We start from the raw sequence: 16,465 nt of genomic DNA on the forward strand, positions 1-16,465 counted from the left end.
ATGTTTCTAGGTTGCCAGCACCATGCCCATGCTCGTGGGTTTCACCAAAGTGGTAAATGTCTGAAACCTGCATCACTTTGGGCTTTCCTCCCACATTAAGCTGACACGCCATGATATAACTGGAATACTGTTAAAAGCGGTGTCAAACTCAACTCACCCTTATGAAACTGTTGTAGAGATTCTATGGTTGAAAGTTTCCGTGTATTTGGTACTGTAGATTAAAGCTGGTGTGGTATGTTCCTATTGTAGGGTAGGCTCCATGAAACAGACAAGGTAATTCTCGTTGATGCATGTAGTAGTGAATCCATTGATTGTAGTGTCAGTGCATGTTTAGACAGTATATCCCAGTGGAAGACATTGATCTTTCATACTTGCAATCTCATTAAAATCAGATCTTCCGATATGATACATCTGTGAGAAGATCTAACGACCCCTTCATTGAAGGTTGTGTCGGGTGAACTTTCCATGCAGCCAATCACCACCACCGCCTCGAATATCTCGGTACGATCGAGCAAGGCAATCGAGCAGCATATCTGATTCTGTATCTTGAAATCAAATTTAAATGTCCAGTCCCGTAAATAATATAGGTTGTGACCTTCTGTTGTTGTGAATATTTTATGCACCCTATTATTTCTGAAGGCCATGGGATCTACGCCCACAATGAAGTACAATTAAAGAAATATCGGTGTTGTTATCTCCAAATTTGTCAATTGAGGTGGTGCTCAAATAAAGCCCCATTTTTCTTTTTGAGGCTGACATCTGATTGGCCAAAGAACCTATTCTATGCATCCTCCATTTCGATTGGGAAGTTTGCTCAGGGTTCAGTGAAGCGACCTTTGGAGGTGTCCTTTTGTCGACTGGTATTAGACCGGAGTAAGAGATCTGATTTTAATAAGATTGAGATATTTGCTGCTTTAAAATAATTATCAACGATGTGCTGTGTTGACCAAATGTGCATATTGACTCCAATCTCAACGTTGTGTAACTGACTTTGATTTATGTGCAAGTCAGAGAAAACAAGTGTTGATTTCTCTCGGCACATATTTTAAGCTTGTGTTATCACGAGTTTCATTTCAGTTTGTGTTTGAGTGTGTTGCACAAATTTTGAACTTTCTTAACAACTTTGCTGCACTTAACAGTTGATTCTTCTGTGTGAAACAGTTACCTCCCCTGTTCTGTCAACCTTGTGACAAATTGTTCCTATTTCCGTATATACCTTGTTATTGAAGTCATTGTACTACACTTCTTCAGGCTGTATAGCCTTATAACAGTTGTCATGTTGGTTGAACTCTTTTCCTTACTAATACATACGGGGCGGTCGGGTAGCCTAGTGGTTAAAGCGTTCGCTCGTCACGCCGAAGACCCGGGTTCGAATCCCGACATGGGTACAATGTGTGAAGCCCATTTCTGGTGTCCCCCGCCGTGATATTGCTGGAATATTGCTAAAAGCGGCTCACTCACTACTAATACATACAGGATTATTCTTAACCTGAATACTTTATGTATAAATATAATGAATGAATAATGTTTCACTAATGGGAAACAGGCAATCGGTAAGAGTATAATAATGGTTTGGGTTAAGTTTTATATAACAGGGAACCTTATTGTTACTCCTGTGTGAGAAATATCCGTGAAAAGTCCCATGTACCATCAATGTACCACCCTGTTCTCTCTATGTACCTTATTTTGTACCATCCTGCCTTTGATGAACGTATCTTTGTTGGATGTTATGGAAGTCACATGTCCGGTAAAGGAAGTGAAGCCCATTTCTTGTGTCCCCCGCCGTGATATTGCTGGAAGATTGCTAAAAGCGGCGTAAAACCAGCGTAAAACCATACTCACTCACTCACATGGATTCGACGACTTGGTTGATTGTGTGTCATCGCACCTGAATGGTGTGGACTGTTGCTCACAATATCAATCACTGGGTTGTCGGGCCCAGACTTATAATACAGCTGCCATCATACATGCTGGAACAACAAACTAACCTACACATGTTGTAATTCTATGGTTTAAGAGTACATGACCGTGAAGAAACGTGTAAAATCTTTGGCTACTCCGCAGTATATTGTGAGATTTTCATCCAATTTGTGAATAATACGATATGGAGGTTTTTGGTTGTAATCTTTTATAAAAATACTTTTCGAGACACATGTACGTGTTGCTGACGGGTGGGATTCACCCGTGTGTTTCACGGGTGTGTTTCACGGGTGTGTTTCACAGGTGGGATTCACAGGTGTGATTCACGTGTGTGTTTAATAGGACTAGGTATGTTGTGTATGTAATCCAGTACAGGAGCGAGTGAGTTTGGTTTTACGCCGCTTTAAGCAATATTCCAGCAATATCACGGCGGAGGACACCAGAAATGGGCTTCACATATTGTACCCATGTCGGGAATCGAACCCGGGTCTTCGGCGTGATGAGCGAACGCTTAAACCACTAGGCTACCCGACCACCCCTCCAGTACAGGAAGTAGAACTCAGTGGTCTCTCCATGTGTAGGTACTTGGGGACAGTAGCGTGATGTGGGGCCGGGTGTTTGGTAGTGATGCGGTGGGATGAAGGTTTAATAATCAATATAAATGATTAACTACGTGATACTTCACCATTGAAGTATCACCATTGCATTGACCACTAAAACAAAATAATTTGTAAAAAGAAAAATTAGGGATTCAATAAGTTGGTCACAGTCAGGGTTGTAGAGAGACAGATTCATATGGGTGCCACAACGTGTGATTACAAGGGCAATAACTCTCATTTGACTTGCGCATAGTGCTTGTGAAATCATGCTAGTTTTTGTTTGCAGCATGTACTATCCCTAGAACAGTTTTTGTAGGTAGTATGACTGCATTGTTTAGTTATGATCCGGTGACAGTTGGTATTGATATTAATCTATCTCAGTCAGTTGCCATATAGCTTAGAAATTGGCAGTGAGACATTAAATTTGAGCTCACGAGGAGAGATACAGCATCTGTCAGAGACAGTCTCTGTTCTTCGTATTTGGTTTTTACAGGCGGATTTTGAAGGAGATATGGTGTTTTCAACTTTAACTTGTGTAACACCTGTTGTTGAGTAACTAGCCCGTGACGTAGTATAGGTAATCGGTAGACATGGTGTACAGACAATGCAGCGACCTTCACCTTGGCTTTCACTTGTGCATACCAGGTACTGTGGTAATATTCACCCTTTTTCAATAATGTTTTATTTTTTATTCCAGCAAATCAAAGCTGCTGAGAGATATTTGAAGAAACTGGAATTTCACTTGTCAAAGGTTGGTGATTTTGGTTATTTAGATGTTTTTGTTGCTAAGACAATGACAAAGAGGGATTTGGGAAGGGACATAACTCTCGTCATTCAAAGAAACTCTCTAAGCAGCATGTTACTTTATTAAATTTTGTATTTCGCCAACAGTTATATGTTCGAGGCAGGGATAGCATTGTGGGGTAACGCCCAGGTTCACTCATGCTAAAGGTCCAGGTTCAGTTCCCAACACAGGAACATTATCTTAAACCCATTCATGACCTCACCTGACGAGATATGGCTGGAATATTTTGATAAAAAAATCTTTAAACAATCACAAGTAAATAAAACGTCCTAAATTACTGCTATCAATATTTTAGCAATATTGCTGGAATATTGATAAATGTGACATAAAAAATCACCCAATCAAGCATTCAGACAACCACTTAAATAATTTAACAAATTTGTTTCCAATTTTATTTTACATTCCATTTTGGTAACTGAACCATAATATTGATGGAAAATCTGTAAACAATCACAAGTAAATAAACAGTCCTGAAGTAGTGCTATCAATGATCAACTCCATGTCACCTGAAGTCCATGGTGAGATGACCCTGACTCACATGGCATAAGTTTATACTAGATAACTCTACAGGTGACATCAATAGAGAGGAACTCGAATATTTACCACCTAAAAGAAAAGTGACAGTGTGTTGTGTGGGTATACAGACTTGGACATGTATTGTCAAAAATCTATCGAGGCAGTAACCTTAGACAGCGGAAAAATGCCAAGGTAAATTGATGGAAATTTTTCTCCATAAGATTTGAACACAATGCCAGCACATATGTGAGAATGTGGCTAATGTACTGTTGATGAGTGTTACGTTCCGATTTATTGGAGGGGGAAACAAGGCCCTATGCTGAAGGTTGGCAGGACGTGTGCCATGCATGTGACTCATTCTTCTAGAATTGACACCACCTGTACATGTTTGTTATACAATCTGGAAATATTCTAGTTGGTCGTGAATTTGTTTTGTTGAACAATGCCAACTTTTGTTTTGAGTAAACTTGTACTGAAATTTAAAAATAATTAAATATCCACACCCACATGTAAATATTAACAAATGTGAAAACAGTTGTTTTGTTTATATCTCGATAGCAAAATCTGATTTAGATATGTTTCTTATATAAATTTGCATTTAACACAGAAACTGACTTTTACAGTAAATGTAGATAAGTTTTAATTTGAATCAAATGTTGGTCATGTTAAAGTGAACTCCACTATTATAGTACATACAGTACTTCATATACATATATCTGACTTACCGTATTCGACGTAATAGGCGCCCATGGCGCTCTCAAAATTAGAATTAGGGTACTCTTATTAGAATTGAATTTTGGTGAGTTGAAAGATTGTAAATTTCGTGGTTTCTGCTGACAGCCTGAAATGATACAAAAGAAAAATATGTGCGCATTATACACGATAGATATATTTTCAAGAATTTAATTGCCCATAATTAAGGGTGCATATAACACACGAGTGGGTATTATACACGAATAAATAAGTTTTGTGTACATTGATCAATCGGAAAGGTGCTAATTGGGATTGTTCATTAGCCAATATATTAGCAAACATCGTCGTGAATATATTAGCAAACATCTTCGTAAATATATTAGCAAACATCATCGTGGGCGCTTATTAGAGCGGGGTGCTTATTACATCGAATACGGTACTTAAAATACAATTAATAGCCCAGTACATGCTGTGTTAGAGTCTCTCACCCCGCGTCGAATCCCATGGAGGAAAATGTGAACCAATTCTTGGAGTCAAGTTGTTAATGAGTTGAAAATACCTAGCTTTCAGTCCAAACTCAAAAGAAGAGGAATTATTATTTATTAATTATTGCAATTTGTTTTTTCCAGCTTGATGAGCTTCACGAGTGCTACCTGGTTCATCAACAACTCCGAGAAGGTAGGCAACGTGCATCTTCCTGAAGCAAGAGCGTCCACTAGCCTTTTCATCAAAGTCTCCACCCTTGCCACATCAAGCCCACTTTCCTGTGCTAAATATGATTGGACTATCGTACTTTTCGATAGTCCAATCAGAGAACTTTTCACAAAATCAACTTGACTGGTACACCTTTGTATGAAAGTGATTTACTGCTGCCGGTCTTTGTTGACATGAATATGCTTTTTCATCATTTAAACCTCCAACAATTGCCTTTGTTTTTGTGTCAGAGATGAAATCACGAATGTTTTCATTGTCTGATCGACTTGGTTGTCGCCTATGGTAGTCGCCATCTTTGTGAAGCTGTAGGAGATCAGAACAGTGATCTCATTGGATATCAGTTTTCATTACAAGGGGCACAACTCGTGATCTACGCGAGGTGGCACCAGGGTCAAGCCAAGTAAAGTGGCCTTGATGTGGCAAGGGTAGAAACTAGGCTTTGATATAGGCTAGTGGCAGCCTTGCCTCGGGAAGATGGGGGGAGTTTAACTGCAACTTCACTTACTTCTCATAGTCTTATGGTAATATGAGGTAGACTTTCTTTAGGGTCTAGCATCACGTAAAATATTGCTGAACATGATATAAAATCTTAAGTTTACATCAACACCTTTGACTGAAGTGTTTTAAATATTCATTTTCAATCTATATCTAAGATAAATAAGCGAATGTTTGGTTGATCTTCAGGGGCTCGGACTATGGCAAGAGCATATACTACGTCGCCTGGCAACAGAAAACAGTCCCTCACGAACGTGAAATACGGGTATAAGGAGTGTTCACAGGTGAGTGACAACAGGAAGCTCCCGTAAAATATAACTGTATTCATATGATGATAGCACTGGTGGTGGTACTACTTATTAGGTCTTGGACGACACACCAACTGTGAGATACGATACGTATCACGATACCTTACTCACGATCTGATATGTATCACGATACTTGCATGTGCTCTTATCTGTGGTGCATAAGCCATTTTTTTCATAGACAGGATGGCCAAATACCTGGCACACTGATGATTTACAGTTGGCAGTGTCAAGTATGGCACAATGAATGAAAATGTTTATGTTTTCACAAGTAACTTGCACTACTGATTAGTGTTTAGTGGAACAGGTATTAAATGAAATATTTAAGGTCAGAAAGGATATTTTGTACTTAGTGTGACTGTGATTGATACTTGTATCGAGAAGTAAAAAATCACGATCCATCGATGTATCAGTTTATCGTCCCACCACAACTACTTATGTCCCTGTGGAAGTTGCCGGCTTTTATTTATTTGTATTTTGTTTTCCTTACAAAGATATAAGAAAAAAATAAAAATATAAAAAAATAAAATAAAATTCATTCTAACATTTATTATATTTCATTGGAAGCTTTTTGGCCAGAAATATTATAAAGACATTTGAATTGATCTGGAAGGATGGAGCAGAGGTTCCTGTCTTAGAAACAAACTGAATGAATGAATGAATGAATGAATGAATGAATATTGTTTTACGCCGCATCAGCAATTTTCCAGCTATTCGTGGCAAGCAGAAACAAACTGAACATGTGAACATAGAAATGATATTATGCTAAGTCATTTGGCGATTTCAACACCCAGCAAACGCAGATTGTTTTATGAATTTTTTGCATTAGTAAAGCATGTTGTATGTTGAGTGCACCGCTCCTTTTCTTTTTCCACGCTTGTTGAGATTTAGTGATCAGTTGTATATTTGGAGACAAGACTGTATTCCTGATTCAGTGTAAGGTTACCTCTAGTGTACACGAGATGCTAACCTCACCATTCTTGTTGCAGACATTATGTGCAATAGAGGCCCAGCTGGAGAACATGCTTGGCACGTTCCACTGCAAACTCAAGGGTAAGTTTTCCATATTTATCATTCTGTTTTTACATCTTTAGGTATGGAAATTAACCAAGAACATCTACTAAGGCGAAAAGTGCAGTATAGCAATACCCTCTAAAAATGTTTGAAATTCTACTGGTCCATAGGCTACCTTCTTTTTAACAAAACTGGTCTGGGCAAGCAGCTAATTTTTATCCCTGTATCTTGAAATTCTATTTTGAAGGCTTCAGATGAAGGTGACATTAAAATTTCATACATTAGCTATTTTATCTCCAACAGTTGAAGAAAATAGCTGTGTGTCGCCATCTTTCTTTACTTCATGAAAAACCATATACAGTTGTCCCTGTTGTTTAAGGCGCTGTGTATAGTTGTGTCCCTCTGACATGCCACAGACCTTCCCAATGGCTGTGTTCAAATCCCAGATTTGGCTTAATTATGTTACCATCCCCTTATTTCAAAATGGAGTTAATTTAACTCACCTAGTCACTGTTATGTTGTGTGTCCCAGGAATGGCAGGGTTTGCACGGCTCTGCCCCGGCGATGTGTTCGAGGTCTCCATCCGCCATGGGCCCCAGAAGTGGAAGACAAAAGGCCGCATTGAGAAAAACAACACCCAGAAGTGGGATCAGCCCGAGTTTATGTTCAAAGCCTTGGTCGGAGAAGTCCTCAGTCTAAAGGTAAGAGCACCTGTTTGTTGAGGTCAAGGGGAAAATACGCCCATAATAAGGGTCTGTTCATTTGAGGCCCTGAGGGTGTGGGCTGGTTGCTTTTGAAAACATAAATTGTTCCAGGAAATAATTGAAAAAAGAAATGGCTAACAGTTTCACAAAATAAAACCAACTTGTTTATGCAAATAATTTATTAGGAAATGATTTGTGTTTCTAAGCCACAAATTAGCCTGTTAATTGGGGTCTTTTTTGATAACATGGCAAAACATTTTTTAGTGTTTGTTTTATTCATAAACATGGATATGCTTCAAAATGGCTATGGTTTATAATTGTGATGAACTCACTTCTTCATGTTAAAATTGGATTCAAGGGGTACTTATCTGTAAGAATGTGCGTGTGGGATTGTGTAAGGAACTACTTTTAGTGAATAAAAAAGGAAGATGCGTTTCAAGGGAGGTAACTGTTAAAACCATTCTCCAGTAAAATTTCAAAAAACTTAAAGCAAACAGGTGTTTGGGTAGCCTAGTGGTTTAAGATATCGCTTATCACACCAAAGGCCTAGGTTCGATTCCCCCATTCAATGTGTGAAGCCCATTTCCAGATACCATGATATTGCTGGAATATTGATAAAAGCGGTTAAAACCACTCACTCACTCACTCACTCACTCACTCACTCACTCACTCACTCACTCACTCACTCACTCACTCACTCTCACACTCACTCACTCTCACACTCACTCCCACTCACTCCCACTCACTCACTCACTCACCCATTCTCACTCACTCACCCACTCACTCACTCACTCACTCACTCACTCACTCACTCACTCACTCACTTGTTGAAGTATGTCTGTTTAATGAGTTGCCCTTGCTCCAGGCTGTGGAGGTTCGCAGCTTCAAGAGTGTACTGCTGGGGCAGAAGAACTGTGAAATCAAGGATCTGTTTTCTGCCAACCCTCAACTGATGACAGTCAGCATCAACTTCAACGGCTCTCTGAAACTCAGCATCGTCATCACGTGGAAGTAAGTACTAGACCACAGTTCATTTCCAAACATTTTTTTTTTACTTATCCTGCATTACTCTTTAATGCATCTACTGCTTGCCTTGTGAGAAAGAAAACAGCGCTTAGCGATGTTCATAGGTGAAGGAAAAAAACTTGATGGTCCTAGGTAAAGAAGAAAGTGTTTTTCCATCTTCAGTCCACTTTTACTTGGACCCATCGCCGCTGTCATGTGACCGTCCATTGTGGTGTCACATCTGATCACAAAACTGCTTGTCACCTGTGCTAAAATAAATTCTGAAGCTATAGTAGGGAAAAAACATTTAGAATTCCTCCTTGTGTTGTGACTCTCAATCAGTGATATGGTCCGTATCACTCCCATACTTTAACACAGACTCACGATTTTTGTCGTGCTACAATTGCTTTCCGGAACAGGGGTCCATGAAACTCGACACCACTACCAGGTGTAGACTGTTGCTGTTTAGTCACGTGTGGGGGGTGTTAAGGTAGCCTCGTGGTTAGCGCGTTCGCTTGTCAAGCCTAAGGCATGGGTTCAATTCCCCACATGTGCACAACGTGTGAAGCCCATTTCATGTGTCCCCCACTGTGATATTACTGGAATATTGCTAAAAGCGGTGTAAAACCATACTGACATGTCACTTATTCATGCTTGTTGTTGTCTGCAGCCCTCTTGACGGCATGGATGAGTCCGTTACATTCTTCGAGGCTCCCAGTCGGCCCCAGGGTACTCCACGGAGGCGACCCGTCTCCGTTCTGGCTCTGAATGGCCAACTGGTAAGTTCACATGGAGTTGTTTGATAAAATATAGACTTTTAATTTCTGGTAGCTAGCCATTGATGTTCAAAAGCTTGTGGTTGTCACAGAAGACCAAATATAGGTGTCTCGCAAAGCAATTTTCAGGTCTGTCAGTTAAATGTATTCCTCTACTGAGGAAAGTGTAACCTGAATGAGTCGTGGGAATTCTAGGGTAGCAGAACAGGAGACAGATTCCATATTTATAGTTAAAGGGTGGTCATTAGAGGGCAGCTAATGTCCACAGGAGCCAATGGATATTATGGTTGTGTTGAGACCCAGCTAATGAAGCCGTGATTACAGTCTCTGTGTACAGATTGTGTCATATTACCCTGAAGACTAGCAGTGACATTCATGCTATCCACCACTTGATTATCTGGCCCAGAACTTGATTATAAATACCCCGGAAATTGGAACATTGCATCCTTTTATCATTGTTCACGTAACTAACACAATCTTCCTCCACAACAGTCTGGGAGTTACGGCGACCTGCCGACCGGTCCGGAACGGCGCTACTCCAGCCCACTCCATCTCCATCACTCCAAGGACGACTACTACCTGTTCGGCTCCTCTACCTCCCTGCCAACTCGGGCATTCGAGTCCCACTCGTACCAGGCCTCGCCACTACTCCGCAGCAAGGACAACACCATGTTTGTGAGCCACACTCAGGGATCACGACTATCACAGACAGTATTATCTAGTGCCCTGCCAGTACAGCCTCTTCCTCAGACTCTCCTGCCCGGTGTTCTCTCGCAGACTGTCATGACCAATCGGGACGATCCCACTAGTATTGAGGAAGGGCTAAATGTTCTGACGACCTCGTTAGAGGATTTCCTCGGACAATATAACGAGTTGCAGAAGTTGGAGGAGGTGGTGGTTTTTCTGGAGCAGTTCATCAGGGTGAGTGAGCAGGACGGGCATGTCGGCCATTTTGTAAAGTTTGAGTTTTATGAATGGTTTGTGTCGCTAGCAGGGATTTAACTAGACCTCCTCCGATGCCAGTATCTGGCCTAAGTCTGCAGCAAGTGAAAGTAAAAATTTTGATTTAAGATATTTGTATTCCTGAGAAGTTACAAAAATAAGAACATTAAAAGAAATCCAATTTTAAATGTAACTATTTTTACCGAATTTGCCTGCCAAGGGCACTTAGTTTGGAATCCTAGACAAATCTCTCTGGTTTGAAGGAGTCATCTCTTCACATCCCGTTTACCCTGTTGTACACATATCGCATGCTGGACCCTTGCATCTGCATGCCCCTTAGGAGACCTTGAAAGATAATAGTGGTTAAAGCGTTCACTCGTCACGCCAAACACCCGGGTTTGATTCCCCACATGGGTACAATGTGTGAAGCCCATTTCTGATGTCCCCCGTCGTGATATTGCTGGAATATTGCTAAAAGCGGCGTAAACCATACTCACTCACTCACTTGAAAGATAATAGCAACATGTGTATTGAAAGAGTCATGACGTTCAGCTACATTATGAAAACATGCTGTAAATTCTCTGATTTTCCATACATTTGTTTGTAGTCAATCATAGTAGCTTTCTTTTGTCATATTGCCCACTGTAATGTGATCTTGCTACTTTCGATATGGTAAATACTTAATTCTGATAGGTCAGTTAGAGGTTTCAAAATAATATAACCACCTTTGGTTAAATGTTGCTTGTTTAGTTACAATTTACAGATTTCCTCCACTTTGAAAACACAGTATGCTAGTATCCTAATTCTGATATTTTGGTAGTATGTAATCACTACAGTGTCACCTTTGAATTAAACTGACATAAACCTATGTCTCATGTTGCAGAAACAGTCGCGATGCAGCTCTCGGTCTTCCAGCATCAGCGTCTCCATAGAGAGCGCACTTGAAGCTTTCGACTTCCTCAACACGGAGGATACGACAGATGATGCCACAGATGACCTTGACCCTAGTCCTGAGTACGTCCATTACAACAACTACATGTTTGCCTCACACACAGGCAGCCATTTTTATTATTATTACCGTATTCGACGTAATAAGCGCCCAGGGCGCTCTTAAAATTAGGAATAGGGGGCTCTTATTAGAATATTATTTTGGTGGAAAAAAACAGAGTTGAAAGATAAATTTTGTGGTTTAAGCTGACAACCTGAAATGTTTATGTACGACAGATATATTTTTCCAGAATTAAATTGCCCATAATTCAGGGTTCATATAACACACGAGTGTGTATCATACGCGAATAAATAAGTCTTGTGTATACTGATCAGTTGGAAGGGGTGCTAATTGGGTTTGTTCACTTGCCAATATATTAACAAATATCACCGTGGGCGCTTATTGGAGCTGGGCGCTTATTTCGTCGAATACGGTATTGTTGTTGTTATTGTTGTTATTGTTGTTGTTATTATCTGAAATAAGGCAGATACGTGCATTTTCACAACATTTGCTCAGTGATTATTGTGTTTAGAATTACAAATTCCAATTACATTTTTATTGAGTCAAATATTAGGAAGACTTTGGAAATAAGCTCAAAATCCTGTTAGTAAATTTATGATGAAGTCTTCTGACCAACAGGGAAATATGGTTTAGTCTAATATCTTTCCTGACAGTAGTCGGTTAATTAGTGTTAACTATGATATCTGCTCTATGTATACAAGTGTGTTGGATTAACAGAAACTTGTTAACCCTCTGCTGTTGAGTCATTGAGCCCAGCATACGTCCAGAACACCTTACAGAACAAGTTTACTTCCTTACAGAGTGAGCCGCACATCCAGCATTGATCAAATTCTTGCCAGCCCCGAGTCCACGGCCAAGACGGCTGACTCCGGGATCGAATCCCTCGCCAAGCGCCTCAGTGAGGACACTCAGCTCGGCTCTAGTCTGGGTTCCAGCCCCATCCCTCCTTCCACTGGGAACGAACAAGTTGACCAGGCCCTCCTCTTTCATCTTGGATACTGTGATAGACTTCTGGAGGTGAGATGGGGGATGGTTTCCAGGCATTTGCCGCTTGTTTTACCGTGATGTGAAATTGGAATAATAATGTGTGAAGCAGTCTTTGGAAAAAGGTTGTTAAATCAGAGTCAAAGCCTGAAAGCCGGTATCGAGGCTTTTTCTTAATAAATACAGTAAACTATGGTTATAACAAACTCAATTAGTTTCTTATAATCGTAGTTCATTTTAAGCAGATTTACAACAAATGTCCGGGACAAAATAACACAATTTGTTATACCCGTCAACTTATGCCGTCAACCGTAAGCATGTTCGTTTCAAACGTAGTTTACAGTAATGAAAAAACTGCCATTTGGCTGTTCGCGAAATGATAACTCAATAATCACATATCAATTGTCTTCTCTGTGTAACAACTTCGATTGTGTTTAGTTTTTTTGTCCATATTCTGTTAACCAGACGAGTTCCACGAGGGAAGACTGTTCCACCATCATTGTATCACAACATCATTGCATTCCAGGGTGATAAAAATGAAAAGCTGTTCATGCAAAATGTGATGAGCTCAGCACATTTGCTGACAGAATTTGTACAATCTGCTTCAATCTGACAATGACTGGTTCTCCTATTCACATGTCCACCACAGGGAGCCTAGGCACTATAGGTCCCAGAATGAATACAAAAGGAATGCACAATGCCATTTAGAAAGTAAACATTTTCTGAGTAAAGTATAGATGCTAGTACTTTTTCAGTTTGAGTCTCCTCCGGGTTTCGAACCCACATCTCACACACTGCCATTCAGCAATCTAACCGTGCAATCTTCGCTGTGCAGAGTTGCATCCCTTGCGACAGGCCAGGAACTTATGCAGATATGGCACTACAGTTGATCAGGACAAGACCTGGGGATAGTGATATTATCAGTGACAATACTTTACTCTGTTCTCGTGCTGTTTTATGGATTTTAATAATAATTTTTTTTTTTCCAGAGCTTGGGCAACTTTGGTCCCCTGAGGTGTCGAGAGTTCTACGCACTGGATAAACTCCAGAAGCAAGCCTTCATCATTGAAAGCCTGATGAAGATTGCCAAACAAGGGCCTGATGTGGATCTGCATTCTGGTACGTTGTCTGGCCTGTAACAAGCATCATTTAAGGCTGCAGTGCCATAACTGTCTCAGATCGGCCTCGAGATGAGGTGTTGTACATTAGGAAACACAGTTGAACATATCGCTGTTTGAGCCAGTAGACTGTCACAATTGGTTTAAGGATCTTCAACTTTCTAGTTTGATATCCACATCAAGTTTTGATACCCACATCCAGTCATCAAGTCTAGAAAGTTACATTAGTCACATGGAATTGGATTGGAATTATTGACTCTCAGTGCTCCATGAATAAATGCAGACAATCAATATCCAAAAAAGCCAAACAATTGAAAAATGATAAAAAGTTGTGTTTTTCAGTGCAAAAATAATTTGTCACATATCCATGTCTGGGGATTAGGTGGGATTCAAAGTTGCGTGTCTCCTCCAGTGTATGCAGGTTGTAAAAGTTGACATATGGTTGGATTGTGGCTCGGAGACTCGGTTGACTGCATGTCATCGAGCCCTGATGGCGATGATTGTTCCAAATACTATCCATCACTTGATTGTCTGGCGGTGTGGTAGCCTAGTGGTTAAAGCCTTTGCTCGTGGGTTTGATTCCCAACATAGGTACAATGTGTGAAGCCCATTTCTGGTGTCCCCCGCCGTGATATTGCTGGAATATTGCTAAAAGCGGCGTAAAACCAAAATCACTCACTCACTCAATGATTGTCTGGCCTAGACTCCATTATTTACAAGCTGCTCTCATAGCTGAAATAGCTCAGTGCACTTTTGAAAAACAAACTGATAACATTGTTCTGTATTCCAACAGTGATGTCGGAACTGACCGACGACAAGGCGTTGAAGGAGTTCTGGGTTCTGTGCGTGGACCAGAACGTGTTGTACGTCCACCCGGAGAAGCTATCCTACACCATGGAGCAGAAGTTCGGACTCAATATCAAGGAGACCTTCGATGTTTCGCCTGCCAGAGGTACGTTGCTCATCAGTCAGGCTAGGAAGCGTGTTCAGTGTTGCATCTTTGCTTAAATATTATACAGGTTAACAGGTTAACACTAAGAACATTTCGCATTTTGTGATATATTATAGTTTTACTCTCATTCTGCCATTTAGATTACGTCTGCCTTTAGGGGTGAGGGTAGCCCAGTGGTTAAAGCGTTCGCTTGTCCTGGTGAAGACCCAGGATTGATTCTTATGGGTACATTGAGTGAAGCCTATTCTGGTGACCTGCCATGATATTGCTAAAAGCGGCATAAACTCACTCGCTCACAAATCGGCATAAAATCGTCCTCACAATCATCTTTATCTCTGGACATGATAGATAATCTGTGTGTTTGAACATTATTCCTGCAGGTGGATGCTAAGACTGGCCATTATGAAAGATAATGTTTGTTTTCAGTGTTTGCTTACATCATGGCGAAGGTGCTGGACCTGCCCTCCTATGACCCCGACAAGCTGCGGCCGTCCCTGGTCGTCACGCTGCAGCAGTTTGTCAGCTTCTTCAAGAAGGACGGGCTAGCTGTCATTGACTCCATTGCTCAGGAAAGTGAGTCCATCTCTCTGTCATTTGTTTTGAGATAAGACGCTTCTTGTGAAATTAAGCTAGCATAAGAAAAATAATCAAGTTCCTTGTGGGTCTCGGGTATTTGTCAAAGTAGAATGGAGATGTGATACATTAACTAATCAAAGATACAATTACACTATCAGTACATAGTCAAGCATTACCTCATACAACACTGGGTGCTGGACAACACGTTATCTCAAAAAGTCAGTTGACCGTCTTTCTCTTGGACACATTATATTATCCCTCTCCAGACTTAAACATTATCCCTGAGGATGAGAGTAAAGCATCACCCGTGTTTTCTGATTTACAGTTAGCCTGATGGATCGGTTGTGTTCTGGAAACACCGACATGGTCATCAAAGCTGTGTTGACCTTGAAGGAGGACATTCCTTCCCCAACGTGTCTGAAGGTCGTTGGAACACTGCTGATAGCAAATAATCGGGAGATCAACCAGACAGCGAGTAAGTCAATCATCTTGAATCTTAACTCATACTTGCTCCAGATGACTTATATGAATGTGTTGTCCCTTTGTCATATCAGGATTTTCTGGTGTTCTTTTCAAATTCCAAATTTGCCCTGTTTGCCTTGGTCGGTTAGTACTATGGCCAGGGGTTCCGCCAACGAAATAACTGTCTATTTCTTGATCTGTGTTTTAGTAAAATGGCCATGGGTTCTGCCAATAAAGTTTATTCTTACTTCAGGCTGGCATTACGATATAAATGAAACACTGTTCCCCTAGACCGTTGAACCAACTCACTCACTCACTCTTTCCTCTGGAATTTGATATCTTGTCAGGCTTTGTGATAGAGCTGCCGGGCTGACACAATAAAACCACTCCTTTTTCAAATTCAAAATTGGTTTGTGAATAATCATTGCAAACTTACAAGTAAGGTAGCATCTGAAAATTAGAAAAAGATTGACTAAATGTCTTCATTTTCTGTGCTGATGCCATTTTTGGCCTCCCAAGCCAGATATTGCTGGAATATTGCTAAAAACGTATTCATTTTCTGTGCACACTTTTCAGTTAATGTTCATTTGAAATTTGAAATCATTTTGGTCATTTTAGCTTCACAGTTATGTGAGTGGTCTTCATAAGTTGTATACATGTAGTACATGTATGTCTGTTTGTTACAGCAACCTACCTGAAGTCTGTCGCGCGGAACAAGGAAGTTCGAGATAAGGTGAGTAGTGGGGGAGCCCTTGTGTTAAAACTAAAGTAAAAACTGACCTTAGCAGACAGTAAATGAAGCTGTGGTAAAATATCAACACTATGTCTAATGGATTTGAACACCTTGCTCAGACATGCTGCATTAGGATTACCAGT

At 40.5% G+C, this 16,465-nt stretch overlaps 1 protein-coding gene across 4 annotated transcripts in view; it reads left to right on the plus strand.

Annotated features, from left to right (window-relative positions):
• Positions 1 to 16,465, plus strand: part of LOC139462195 (rho family-interacting cell polarization regulator 2-like) — a 127,438-nt gene that overhangs the window by 104,221 nt on the left and 6,752 nt on the right. For all 4 annotated transcript variants that reach the window (XM_071243767.1, XM_071243765.1, XM_071243766.1 and 1 more), the window contains 16 exons: positions 250 to 273; positions 3,217 to 3,270; positions 5,163 to 5,211; positions 5,932 to 6,026; positions 7,037 to 7,100; positions 7,593 to 7,762; positions 8,631 to 8,776; positions 9,441 to 9,549; positions 10,039 to 10,467; positions 11,372 to 11,502; positions 12,298 to 12,514; positions 13,471 to 13,600; positions 14,393 to 14,551; positions 14,978 to 15,124; positions 15,453 to 15,602; positions 16,276 to 16,322. In XM_071243767.1, coding sequence (XP_071099868.1) covers positions 250 to 273; positions 3,217 to 3,270; positions 5,163 to 5,211; positions 5,932 to 6,026; positions 7,037 to 7,100; positions 7,593 to 7,762; positions 8,631 to 8,776; positions 9,441 to 9,549; positions 10,039 to 10,467; positions 11,372 to 11,502; positions 12,298 to 12,514; positions 13,471 to 13,600; positions 14,393 to 14,551; positions 14,978 to 15,124; positions 15,453 to 15,602; positions 16,276 to 16,322 — 2,121 coding nt within the window. The remainder of the gene's footprint in view (positions 1 to 249; positions 274 to 3,216; positions 3,271 to 5,162; positions 5,212 to 5,931; positions 6,027 to 7,036; positions 7,101 to 7,592; positions 7,763 to 8,630; positions 8,777 to 9,440; positions 9,550 to 10,038; positions 10,468 to 11,371; positions 11,503 to 12,297; positions 12,515 to 13,470; positions 13,601 to 14,392; positions 14,552 to 14,977; positions 15,125 to 15,452; positions 15,603 to 16,275; positions 16,323 to 16,465) is intronic.

This window comes from Haliotis cracherodii, unplaced genomic scaffold (assembly GCF_022045235.1).
Source record: "Haliotis cracherodii isolate W230 unplaced genomic scaffold, xgHalCrac1.p SCAF_15, whole genome shotgun sequence".
NCBI lineage: Eukaryota > Metazoa > Mollusca > Gastropoda > Lepetellida > Haliotidae > Haliotis > Haliotis cracherodii.